General features: G+C 37.1%; 1 protein-coding gene across 1 annotated transcript in view; it reads left to right on the forward strand.

The window, feature by feature from the left end:
- The window catches only part of LOC106871545 (GTPase Era, mitochondrial), a 141,974-nt gene that overhangs the window by 76,619 nt on the left and 50,813 nt on the right, over positions 1–14,542 (forward strand). The window contains exon 5 of the mRNA XM_052968513.1: positions 14,005–14,051. Within this exon, the coding sequence (XP_052824473.1) occupies positions 14,005–14,051 (47 nt within the window). The remainder of the gene's footprint in view (positions 1–14,004; positions 14,052–14,542) is intronic.

The following is a 14,542-nucleotide window of genomic DNA, read 5'->3' on the forward strand; positions in this document are numbered from 1 at the left end:
GCTGGTATTGAAACATCAATTAGAAGGCATTTTTTTCCTTCATGATCTTTGACAACTATATCTGGTCTATTTGCCTTAATTTCTCTATCTGTGTGTATTGGCATATCCCAGAGTATGGTTGCTTTCTCGTTTTCTGTGACCTTTTCTGGCGTGTGTTTATACCATCTTTTTTCTGTTGCTATTCCATAATGTTGGCATAGCTTCCAGTGTATATAGGTCCCAGCTCTGTCGTGTCTGTGAATATTATTATTATTATTATTATTATTGTTATTGTTATTGTTATTGTTATTATTATTATAGTTATTATTATTATTGTTATTATTATTATTGTTATTGTTATTATTATTATGGTTATCATTATTATTATTATTATTATTAAGGTGGAAGGCTAGCACTTTACATTCTGAGTTCAAATTCCACTGAGGTCATCTTTGCTTTCCATCTTTTCGGTGTTGATGAAATAAATACTACTTGAGCACTGGGGTAACATCTAAAGACGTTTTTCAGTGGTATTAGAAAAATATATTCTTCATCAAAATATATATGCATCAGAAAAATATATTTTCAATGTTGCTTGATCAATGGGCAGAAATTTATTATCACCAGCATCTTAACGTTCTCTTTTCCATGCTTGCATGGGTTGAATGGAATTTGTTGAGGCAGATTTTCCACTGCTGGATGCCCTTCTTGGTACCAGCCCCCACCTATTTCCAAATAAGATAATATTTCTCCATGACCAGACATGTTTTCACACAAGATTGGAAACAAAGGACACCGTTTGCATTATAATGTCACTCACAAGTTTCCAGGCAAGGGCACTGTAACACACACACACACACACATATGTAATAGGCTTGTTTCAGTTTTTCTCTATCAAATCCATTCGCAAGACTTTGGTCATTCCAAGGCTATAATTTTCATAATTATCTAAAATGAGCTGAGGGAAATAACTCTAGTGGGCCAATGACATAAATTTAGATAATTCTGTAATTGTTCATGGTTTGTGAAGCCAGATAAACATACTTTCCAATTGTAATTTGGAAGTGTGTCACTGTTGTCTGCTTTGATAGTGGTCATTAGTACAAGACACTTAACTTGTCTCTTTTGACTAATGAAGAAGCATCTGGTGGTTACTCAACTTGCTAGAAGTAACAACCAAATTTCCCTTAAATCACACACCCAATTCTCTTAAAGAAAGGAAAGGATAGATTGATCCTAAATACACACCACTACTACTTCAACCCTTCACTTACAATGGAGCATAGACCATCAACAATTCTTCTCTGCTGTTCTCAACTGTGGGCTATCTTTTCTGTTCCCTTCTAGTTGAATCTCTGCTTTTTCTGCTCAGCTTCAGTATCCCGCATACGTTTCCCTGGGGGAATGCCTTCTTCTCTCAAGTCTTGTTGGTTGTGAATTATCATCAATGCTAGGTAATGGTACTGGTCCTATGCAACCCTATTTTTATTTCTGGGAAGAGGTACTCCATGTTAGTTTGGCACCTCTCCTTTCACCTCTCTGGTATAGAAAACCCTACCTGGAGTATTCACCCCACTGGTATGGTCCTCAGGGTCATTGAGGCACATAGGCCACCATACTGTAACAAAGATTGGACCTAAATGCCTCTCTAAATATATGGGATGGTTATAATCAGAACTCCTTTGGTGATATGACTTCAACCAGATTGATCTGGGACTAAAAAACAACTAGGGATATGGTTTATGCTACTGAGTAAATACTTTTCTTAAAGGATTGAACCAAATACTCCACTAAATATATGAGATGGTTATTCTTCGAACTCTTTTGGTCATATAACTGCTCTATCAGGTTGATATCCCTAAACAACAACTAGGGATATAGTTTATGCTACTGAGTAAATACTTAAAGATTGAACCTAAATATCCCACTAAATATATGGGATGGTTATGTCAGAATTCCTTTGGTCATATGTCTGCTCAATGAAGTTGATCTGGGACTAAACAATAACTAGGGATATAGTTTATGCTATTAGGCGTAGGAGTGGCTGTGTGATAAGTAGCTTGCTTACCAACCACATGGCTCTGGGTTCAATCCCATTGCGTGGCACCTTGGGCAAGTGTCTTCTACTATAGCCTCGGGCCAACCAAAGCCTTGTGAGTGGATTTGGTAGATGGAAACTGAAAGAAGCCCATTGTATATATATATATATGTATGTTTGTGTGTCTGTGTTTGTCCCCCCAACATCGCTTGACAACCAATGCTGGTGTGTTAACATCCCCTTAACTTAGCGGTTCAGAAAAGAGACCGATAGAATAAGTACTAGGCTTACAAAGAATAAGTCCTGGGGTCGATTTGCTCGACTAAAGGCGGTGCTCCAGCATGGCTGCAGTCAAATGACTGAAACAAGTAAAAGAGTAAAAAGAGTAAATAGTCACATTATCAAAATCTCAAAGCTACAAGATAATGCATGATTAATTCAAAGCAATGTTAATAAATAATCATAACATTTGACAGAATAATCTGAAGGCTAAAGGGTTCAAACAAGGACACATTAAACAATATACTTCCTGATGCACAAGGAGATGGGACGGTCATGGTTGGCAGAGCTTTAATCATAGGTAAGCTGGTTATCATATTGCCAAAGATGAGATTCCCCACTACATTCTATTCTTTGATTGGTTTCTGCCAGAGGCTGTAGCCATGCTGGGACACATGAATAATTTTGTCTTTTATCTTTTACTTGTTTCAGTCATTGGACAGCAGCCATGCTGGGGTATCACTCTCAAGGGTATTAGATGAACAAATCAACCACAGTACTTATTCTTTTATTCCTTTACTGGTATTCTGTTGGCCTCTTTTGTCAAACTGCTAATTTACTGGAACATAAACAAACCAATACCAGTTAACAAATGGTGAGGATGAAAAACATAGACAAAAAACACTCTCACATGCACACACATGCACAAATATATTATACAATAGGCTTCCACATAGTTTCTGTCGACCAAATTCTCTCATAAAGATTTGGTCGGCCTGGAGCTGTAGTAGAAGATACTTGCCCAAGGTGCCATGCAGTGGGACTGAACTCAGAACCATGCAGTTGGAAAGCAAACTTCTCAACCACATAGCCACACCTGCACCTCCTATTTTTGTCTATGAAAACTCACTCACAAGGCTTGGTTCAACTTGAGTCTACAGTAGGTAAATACTCTTGCCCAAGATGCTACATAATGAAATTGAACCTGGGCCCTTGTGATTGCAAAGCAAAATTCTTCACCACTCAGCCATGCACCATACAAAAATAAAAGTGCATATAAAAGAAATAGTAAATAAATCTCCCTCAAATGACACTCTATTATCTTACATTTAAAAAAATGTAGTCCTAGATGCGTAGTGAAGGTATGTGGCTTATTGGTTAAGGTATTTGGCTCACAGTTGTGAGGTCAAAAGTTCAATTTTCAGTGGTGCATTGTGTCCTTGAGCAAGACACTTTATTTCACATTGCTCTAGTCCACTCAGCTGGCAGAAATTAGAAGTATCTGTATTTCAAAGGGCCAGGCTTGTCACATTCTGTGTCATGCTGAATCTCCCAGAGAACTACATTCAGGGTACACATGTCTGTGGAGTGTTCAGCCACTTGTATGCTAATTTCACGAGGAGGCTGTTCCATTGATCAGATCACCCAGAATACTCATTGTCATAACCAACAGATTGCCAGAGTGCCAAAGTCTTGGATATAATATATCTGGAAATAAAACAAGGGATGGTCATGGCTTGGAATGGCTCCTGAGCATACAGTCTATTGGATCAGAGCTGTCTTGGGACTAAACAATAACATAATAACACTACAGCACTACTACACTCCATACCAGTTCATATTACCAAACACCACCCTCATACCACCACATCACTACATATTACATACTAACCCTCAATACCATCACCACCACCATCACTGCACAAGGTGATGTCAGCGTGGGTCATGTCACAACTGTAATTAACATAGTGTGTCATTTTGTATTAAGTGAGATATATAGGTACAGTGTGTGTGTATGTGCTGGTTTCATAGATGAAAATATGTACATGCATACATATATACGTGCTGTGTATTGTGTACCCACACACATACACTTATACCCCTATGTTTACATTTATATGATCACGTATACCTGCGTATACTCCCGTATACATTTACATGTGCATATGTACTTGTGCATACCCATGCAGTTGTGTAGTACAGTACATACAGAAATAATTACGGATGTGTGTATGTGCATATATATATATATATATATATATATATATATATACATACATACATACTGACATATATATACATACATACACACACATACATTGGATCACCTATGCTCAGTGCATACATACAATGTATTTACACCAAAACATGCATTTGTATGTATGTATGTATACACACAAACATATATACATGCATACATATTCCCACATATACATGTGCATACATACATACAAATGTACACACATTTGCATTCATACAACATTGCAGGCACACACATGCACATACATACACACACAGTCATACATATAGAAACACACCTCAGAAGTAGATATGAATATTTGAAATTCATGTCACTTTTCACTTCCTTCTTTCCCTTGTCAATTACAGCTTGCCTGGAGATGGAGTGGAAGTTGTAGGGAGTCTGTTGGGTGGCGAATATTAAAGGATTGGGTGGAGCAGTGGAGGTGGATAGTTTCCGGGTTCAAACATATCTTTGTGTGCCATAATTATTATTATCATCATCATCATCATCATTATTAAAGTGATGAGCTGGTGGAATTGCTAGCAGACTGAGCAAAATGCTTAGCAGCTTTTCATCCATCTTTACATTCTGAATTCAAATACCACTGAGGTCAACTTTGCAGTTCATCTTTTTGGGATTGATGAAATGAATAGCAGTTTAGCACTGGGGTTGATGTAGTCAACTTACTCCCACCCCTAAACTTGTTGGTCTTGTGCAAAAATTTGAAACCATTACTCTTTTACTCATTTACTTGTTTCAGGCATTTGACTGCGGTCATGCTGGGGCACCGCCTTTAGTCAAGCAAATCGACCCCAGGACTTATTCTTTGTAAGCCTAATACTTATTCTATCAGTCTCTTTTGCCAAACCACTTAGTTACGGGGATGCAAACACACCACCATCGGTTGTCAAGCGATGTTGGGCGGACAGACAGACACACACATATATATATATACATATATACGACAGGCTTCTTTCAGTTTCCATCTTCCAAATCCACTCACAAGGCTTTGGTTGGCCTGAGGCTATAGTAGAAGACACTTGCCCAAGGTATCACACAGTGGGAATGAACCCAGAACCATGTGGTTGATAAGCAAGCTACTTACCATACAGCCACTCATTATTATTATTATTATTATTAAAGCAACAAGCTGACAAAATCATTAGCACACCAAACAAAATACTTAGTAGCATTTTGTCCATTTTGTTCATTCTGAGTTCAAAATCTGCAGAGGCTGACTTTACTTTTCATCCTTTCAGAATTGATGAAATAAGAACCAGTTGAGCACTGGGGTCAATGTCATCAACTAGTGCCCCCTCCTCAAAATTTCAAGCATTGTGCCTATAGTAAAAAGGATTAATATTATTAAGACAGCAAGCTGGTGGTATCATTAACCCTCAGACAAAACACTTAGTAGCATTTTTTTCCATCTTTACAGTTCACTAAGGGACATGCTCAAATGGTTAAGGTCAATCAAGTGACTAGCAAATTTGTGGTATTGAGCAGAATATTTGCTGTAACGATATTTCTGCTTCAGCAACCCAGTACTGAATCTGTCTGAAATGTAATGGAAAATGTCCAGGTCACAAAAGCAAAGTTTGAAGGGAATAACAACCATTTCCTTTGATTTATAGATAGAAGCAAATAAGAAATAACACTTACTGACCAAAGACCAAAAAAAATTTTAATTTTGTTACACAATGTTAATTAACATTACTATTATTTTTTAATTGTGTTTTACTAATTTTGTTATTTATTTTTATTTCTTTACATATTTTATTTTTTAGATAGTTTATTTATTTTATCTTTTACCCCTTTCTTTTACATTATTAATATTTGCACTCAACCTTCTCCTCTACACCTCTTTCTGTGTCCCCCTAAATAAGCAATACAAATGTAATCTATTTAGAGTGTTGTTTTGCTGTGAGAATGTCAAAACAATCAGCTAACTTAGCGAGATGTGTTACTGTGGAATGTTCTGAAAAATTTAGAAAATCTTAATTTTACTTAGGTTCAATTTCATTTCGTGTCTCTTTTCTGCTGATGTTTAACCTCAGAGCAACCTTAATCAAACATACCTCTGATCACAGGCATTCCACCTTTGGCCATCTCATTTTATTTTCAAACCATATATCTAGAACTACATTATCTAAAGCATCCTTAGAAGTAGTTAGAAATTTGGCTGCTATTTCTAATAGACTGGGTGTCTACATACGAGCTTCCTTATTTTGTTAAGATATTGGGAATTAGAACATGTAAAGTCAATTGCCTCTATGAATATGCAGACCTTTAATTAAAAGCATTTCAGCTGTGACCATTATTTCTTGGAATTCCATTGCTAATGTAGTCCTTTTCCTAAGGACTTCATTAGATAATAGAATTCATCATCATCATTACTTAGCATTTGTATTCCATACTGGCATGGAATGAACTGTTCAACAATCCTCCAACAGGCCAGAGGACTGCATTGAGCTACAATGTCTTCTTTGGCATGGTTTCTACAGCTGGATGTCCTTCCTAATGCTAACCACTTTACAGAGAGTACTAGGTAGATTTTTCATGACACTAGCACTAACAATACATTACAGCATCATTTTTATTGTCTCTCTGATTATTCTTTTCTTTTTCATGCATGACCATTTTTTTATCACGTGTTCATGAACTGAATGACCTCCCCATTTCCCTTCCTTGAGCCTTCAACTCTTGATGGAGTCATAAGGATGCCATCATATATAGTATGTTGTGGACATCTAAATCCATCAGAGTCCATCCCTCTCTAGGTTCAAGCACAGCTGATTTCTTCTAAAGCTAAAAGAGAACATACCTTGGTACCAGACTGGTACTTTATTTATTGACTCCATAAAATCATTCTAGCTAACATCTACCAGCTCTGCCAATGTGGTAAGAAGCTTGCTTCCCAATCACATGGTTCCAGGTTCATTCCCACTGTGTGGCACTTTGGGCAAGTGTCTTCTACTATAGCTTCAGGCCGACCAAAACCTTGTGAATGGATTTAGTAGACAGAAACTGAAAGAAGTCCATCATATATATATCTATAGCTGTGTGGTAAGAAGCTTGCTTCCACATCACATGGTTCCAGGTTCAGTCCCATTGTGTGTCACCTTGGGCAAGTGTCTTCTACTATAGCCTCAGGCCGACCAGGGCCTTGTGAGTGGATTTGGTAGATGGAAACTGTAAGAAACTCATTGTATATATATATATATATATCTTTTATTTTTTATCTTTTACTCGTTTCAGTAATTAGACTGTGGCCATGCTGGGGCACTGCCTTGAAGAAGTTTAGGCGAATTAATCAACCCCAGTACTCTTTTTTTTAAACCTGGTACCTATTCTATTGATCCCTTTTAGTGAACCACTTTACAAGGATGTAAATACACCAACACTGGTTACCAAGTGGTGATAGGGAAACACACATAGACAAAAAGACACACACACACAGATATATATATATATATAAAATGGGCTTCTTTTAGTTTCCATCTATCAAATTCTCTCACAAGGCTTTGGTTGGACTGAGGCTATAGTAGAAGATGCTTGCCCAAGGTACCACACAGTGGGACTGAACCAAGAATCATGTATATATATATAAATATATATATGTATGCATGTGTGTGTGTCTTTCTTTCTGTGCTTGTCCCCCACCACTGTTTGACAACCAGTATAGGTTTGTTTATATCCCTGTAATTTGGTGTTTCAGCAAAAAGAAATATTTAAAGATCTGTGAAGGATCTGAAGAAATAAACAATTTTAAATGTTTGTACTCTATGATTTTAAATGTAAAATTGATGATGCATTGTGTTGCTGCATCTACCACTAGCCAAACAAAAATAGAATCAAGTGTTAGTTAGTCATGAGTTGTTTGAGCCTTGGAATGTTGGTGAAAGGCTTCTAAAAAGTGTTATAATAAGTGACATAATGAAGGTATAGAAAAAGGAAGTCAGTTGCTTCGTTGAGTAGGATTATCATTGTCACAACCAAAAGAAAAATAAAGTCCAAGTCACTGAAATGTGAAGGTGATACTGATCATCTTTTCTGATTGGAGGGGCATTGTTCATTGTGAGTCTGTTGTTCATGATTAGACGATCAATAAAGAAATTAACTTGGATGTTCTGAAGTGTTGGAGAGAGGTACTAAGAGGGAAGAGGCTTGAAACATGGTCAAACAAAACTTGGATGCAGTGCCATGATGACACGCCTGTTTGGTTTCTTTCGGACAGATTTCATATGCAACTAGCTAATTCAGAGGAGCAGAGGCTGTTGTAATTGTGATAGGATAGTCAGTGGGGAGATATAACATGTCTGTAAGGTCAAAGGTTGTAATGTGCTGGTGAGTGAGTCTTTGCCTGTTAGTTTGATGGCCAGCTTTTGGATACAATCTGGGATGCTTGTATGTGTAACAGCAACAATATCCCAGCTATAGAACTGGTACTTAGTTTTTTTGTTTCATACATGAGTTTTGTAGAGGGCCAGTAAAAGATTGAGCAAAGTCTCTAGTGTAAGATGTAAAAGGAGACACAATAGAAAAGATGAAATTGTGGATATGTGATGCAAATAAATGTTGAGTGTTGAATGAGAAAAGAAGTGCCATGTGCTGACAATGAATGATGCTCAAAATAGAGTAAGACATGAACAAATGTGATGAGGTCAGATATTCAAATTATGGACCTCTTAAATGAAATGATATAGGTCAAGACATGTGTCTTTTATTATCATATAAATCCAGCCATCCAGTGCATGCTAGCATGCAAAAAATAAAAAAAACAAACAAACATTAAAATCAGTTTTAAAAAATCAAGCCAGTTAACTGCGTATAATGAATCTAGGACTTGATAGGTGTGTATGTACACACACACACACACACACACATTTACACATGTATGTATTTATGTATGTATATGTATGTGTGTGTACATATAAATATGTGTGTGTGTATATATATATATATATATATATACACATGTGTGTATATGTATATATATGTGTGTATAATATATATATGTATATATATACACATATATATATATATATACATATATATATGTATATACTCTTACTTCTCCTTACCTGGCACAAGGCCACCTCCCTCAATACCACTCTCCATCTCAGGGATCTTTGTCTTGCAAGTAACTTGGTGACCTCAATAGTGCTAGTGCCATGTTAAATGCACTCAGTACCCTCTGTAATGTGGTTGGTATTAGGAAAGGCATCCAGTCTTAGAAATCATGCCAAAGGTGATGGTTGAGCTTGGTGCACTTCTCTGGCTTGCTAGTTCTTGCCAAATGGTCCAACCCATGCCAGCATGGAAAACAAATGTTAAATGATGATGGTGATGATGATGTAAAGAGTATAAAACCCACAGAATTGTCTTCCCTTACACACACTTCCTGTTTTGACACCACACTTCCTGCTTAACACATAAACTTTCAGACTCTTCTTTTTAAACACAACTCTTAATTCCATGCATCCTAATCTTTCTAACAATTATCTACATGGATTACCATTGAACTTTAAAAGCTCAAAGACAATATTATGTATTGGTATATTTATTTTTTTACATATTATTTTTTATTTTTTTGTAAAAAACATTTTCATTCTCCCTCTTCTTCAAAATTTGCCATGCAATGAAAGCCGGTTAGAAATCATTTTTAATCCTCCTTATACACATCTATATTAGAATATGCTTTCAGTTTAGCATTCTGCCTTATTATTATTTTTCATGTAGACATGACAGGCATTCTAGCCTTGGACCAAAGCAATCCTTCATGTGTGTGTTTGGTTGTGTCTTAAGAAGCTTGCTTCTCAGTCATATGGTCTTGGGTTCAGTCTCTTAGTGCAGCACATTGGTTATCTTCTATGATAGCCCCAGTTATAATAGAAACTATGCCTTGTGTGTAGGTTTGGTAGATGGAAACTGAAAGAAGCTTATTACATATGAATGTGTTCAAATGTTTGTGTGTGCCCTTGTGTAGACATCACATGATGGTTGCAAATAAGCACTGTTGTCAAACTAGAGAGGATGTTCGTTTCCAGTCTTCTCTGACAAATATGTCTGGTCATGGCAGGAAAATATCACCTTTCTTGGAAACGGGTGAAGGCTGGCAACAGAAAAAGCATCTGGCCATAGAAAACCTGACTCAATAAAATCTGTCTGACCTATGCAAACATGGAAAAGTGAATATTATGATTATGATGAGGAGAATATTTGCATGTGTACGTATATATTTTTTTAAATCTTGTATGTTCTCTAACACACACACGTGTGCGTGCGTATGCACAGCTACCATAACACCATACCTTGTCACCCACCTATCTTTCTTTGCATGTTTTAAGTGATGAACTAACTGGACGTTACTATAATTGATCACTGCAATCTCATGCAGAAACATTTTTCCGTTTCATTTTTTTTTCTTTTTTTTCCATGGAAAAAGAGAGAGAGTAAATTTTCATAATTATGTGTATGTGTGTATGATCTTGTATCTGTCAACTCTTGGAGGAAAATGGTTTGGTAAATGGGGATAAGCTGATGAGTTTGGTGAATGGAGTTGGTGGGGGGGGGGGTGCTGTTGAAGTGAGCAGAGGCAGTAAAGCAGTACAGTGGTTTTCTGTAGAAACCAAACCCTGCAAGCAATGTGATTTGTCACCTGAGCGTGTTGGTTTGGCACCAATGTTCTCGCTGTCAATTTGGCCTAGCCATTCATTTCTCTTGCTTTGCACCTCGATTTGTTCAATGGTTATCTCCCACCAACACCGCCACCACCTTACACACACACACACACACTCCTATGTGTGTATGCGTGTGTTGGTCTTGTGAGCGATTATGCATTTGTGTATGTGAGCTGATGTGCAGAATGTGTAAGAGCACTTTCCAAGGGACAACATGGAATCTCTCATTTTTGCCTCTCTAACTATGTTTCTATTTGTCTGAACTGTATGTGTGTGTGTGTGTGTGCATGTGCATGCATGTGTGTATGTGTGTGTTCTGTTTATTAATCTATCTATATTTGAATTGTCGCACACAACTACAAACAAACACGCACACAACTGCACTCTATGTAGTAGTGTATGTTCTGTTTATTAATCTATATTATCTGAATTGTCTTTCTCTGTCTCTCTCTCTCTCTCTCTCACACACACAACAACAACAACACACTGTGTAGCTGTATCTCTCTGTGTGTATTCATGTTCTGTTTTATCTGTTCATCCATCCATCTATCTAGCTATATAATCTAATCATCTATTTATCTAATCTACTGCTCTACCTTTCTAAACTCTATCTGATTTGTCTATGTGCATGTCTGTCCACCTAAAGTATCTACCTAATTTATCTATCACTTTATTTATGCCACTCTTTTTTTTTTATTTCTCTCTCTCTCTGTACACACACACACACACACACACATATAAAACACCATCCATCCATTCATGAACCTGTCTGTCTATCCATCCATCCAGGCATGTTTGAATTTCTCTCTCTATCTCTCTTTGTGTATGTGTGTGTGTGCATATCTACACATGTTTGTGTATGCATGTATGTATGTGTATGCATTTCTATACATAGGTATCTGTATATACATATATGCATTTATATATATATATGTATGCATTTGTATATGTGTGTGTGTATATATATATATATATATATATATGTATGTACATGTATGCATTTGTATGTATATGTATGTGTGTAGGTATATATGTGTGTGTATTTGCATATATATACATGTTTGTATATGTGTCTGTATGTAAAATTAGACGCACACATAAAAGTTTCTTCTCTCTCTCACCATCCCCTTCAGTTCTGGCTCTCACCTTCCTTTAGTCTCAGCTTTGTTCTCTTATATCTTACAAAGAGCTTTGTCCCCTATTTTTCTGGTGATTCCCTCCAATTTTCACACGTCATAAACCAATAAAAGCTATGTCTGACCTGCTGTTACTTCTCTTTACTTTTTCAATTATTATCTTCTGTTTCTTTGCACTTCTCTCTCTCTCTCTCTCTCTCTCTCTCTCTCTCTTGTTCTCCCTCCACCTCTGTCTTTCTCCTCTTCCTCTTTCCCCCTTCTACACCTTCCATTCTTTCTCTATGCCCCTTTTCTCTATCCTTGCCCCTGTCTCTATTTTTCCCCATCACCCTCCTCTCTCTCTCACCCTCTCTCATTTTCTTTTACTTTCTCTTCCTCATTCTCTCTCATCCTTGCTCTATCTATCTCTCTTTCATTCTTCTCTCTCTCTCATTCTCTCTCTTTCTCTCTCTCCACCTCTATCTTTCTACTCTTCCTCTTTCTTCTCTACCTTCCATTCTTTCTCTCTCTCTGCCCTTCTCGTGATCCCTGTCCCTGTGTCTATTTTTCCCTATCTCCTTCCTCTCTCTCTCACTCTTTCATTCTCTCCTCTCCACAATGTTTGTCTCCCAAGATGCTACATTATGTAATTCACACACAAATTTAGATAATAAAACTGTCCACTATGGCTGTATCTACATACCACTGTCTAACACTACACTCTGTCTTTATGTATTTTGATGACAATTGGAAATTATTTTCTGCTTCCTGTCAAGCTGTCTCATTGCTTACAAACTTCTCTCATTGTCTTACTGTCTCCCTATTTTATTGACTGTCTGCTTGTCTCAATGACTGTTTACTTATCTTACTGTATGTCTGCATCGTTGTATGTCTTTGTCTTGCTCTCAATCCCACAATCTATCTGTCTCACAGTTTTGTCTATCTTACAGTCTGTCTCATGGCCTTTCTGTCTCACAGTCTATCAGTCCCACAACCTCTCTGTCCTGCAGTCTATCTATCCCACAGACAATCTGTTCCACGGTCTATCTATCCCACAGTCAATCCGTTCCACAGTCTATCTATTCCTCAATCTATCTGTCCCACGGTCTAATTTTTTCCCTGTCTACCTATTTCACTGGCTGTGTTCTTATCTCAACAACTGTTTGCTTATCTTACTGTATGTGTATCTCACTATATGTCTCTAACTCACTCTCAGTCCTATAGTCTATCTCTCCAACAGTCTATCTACCTCACTGTCTGTCTCATAATCTATTTGTCTAACAGTCTGCCTATTTTACTGTGACACTGTCTCATTGTATGTCTGTCTCACTCTCTATCTGTCTATCTCACTATCTGTCTATGAATGTCTGTTTCACTCTGTCTACCACACTATCTGTTTGTCTCACAATCTCCCCCCACCCTGTCTTTCATTGTGTATCTCTGTTACTGCTTGACTGTATTACTGTTGCTCAATCTCATCTTTTTGCCTGTCTCTTTGCCTCATTGCCCATCTCACTGTCCACTTCACTGACCAACTGCGTGTCACACTGCATGTCTTCCTGCCTTCTTCTTTGTTTAACTGTCTGTCTGTTTGACCATCTGCCCAACTCCTCTCTGCTGGTATTTCTTCTCACGTTTCTATTTTTCAAGTTCTATTTTTGCTTTATAGTAAAATGCATTTCAATTCTAAAAGCTTAATGCTAGCCCAGAAATGTACTTATTCATCATCTTTATCATCATTGCTGTTGTCATCATATTGATAATGCCAGTGGTGATGATGATGATGATAGTCATGGAAAAAAATATTCACAAACAATATTAGTTAAATTTTTTTTTTGCATCTTTTAATCTTAGTTTCAGTTTACCCTTTTCCAAGTTTCATTCCTTCCTTAAATTTTTCATTCTCAAATGCAATAAACTTTCCATGGATATATTTTCTGATTGCAGGTTTTTGTTGACACCCCTGGACTTGTTACTTCGAAGAGCTTTTCAAAGTAAGTTCTGTTGTGTTATTTTTTTTTTTTTAACGAAAGCATATCATTGGATTGTTGTTGAAATTCAAGTTCTTCCTAGAGATTTCCACACAGTTTCCGTCTACTCAAAGCTAAGGGAAAGACTCTTGCCTAAAGTGCTGTACAGCCAATTGAATCTAGGACGTCCTGTTTGAAAAGCAAATTGCTTTACCACATTGCCATGCTTACATCTATTCATACTGGAGTGGGATTTGTAGATGACACCCTTGCAGGTCAAGTGATCATGTAAAAGGCTCTCTCATTGGCTTAAAAAAAAAAGGCATGTGTGACGAGGTTGAGTTATGTGTGTGTACGATGATGTTGAAATTCTGTTGTATAATGTATGGATGCATGGTGAGGTTCTTTTGTGAAATATGTGTGTGTATGTATTAGTGATCTGTTGTGTAATGTATGTATGTCTTTGTGTCTGCATGTGGTGAAGTTCTGTTGTGTAATGTGTTTGTGTGGTGAGA

The sequence above is a fragment of the Octopus bimaculoides genome, chromosome 1 (assembly GCF_001194135.2).
Source record: "Octopus bimaculoides isolate UCB-OBI-ISO-001 chromosome 1, ASM119413v2, whole genome shotgun sequence".
Classification (NCBI taxonomy): domain Eukaryota; kingdom Metazoa; phylum Mollusca; class Cephalopoda; order Octopoda; family Octopodidae; genus Octopus; species Octopus bimaculoides.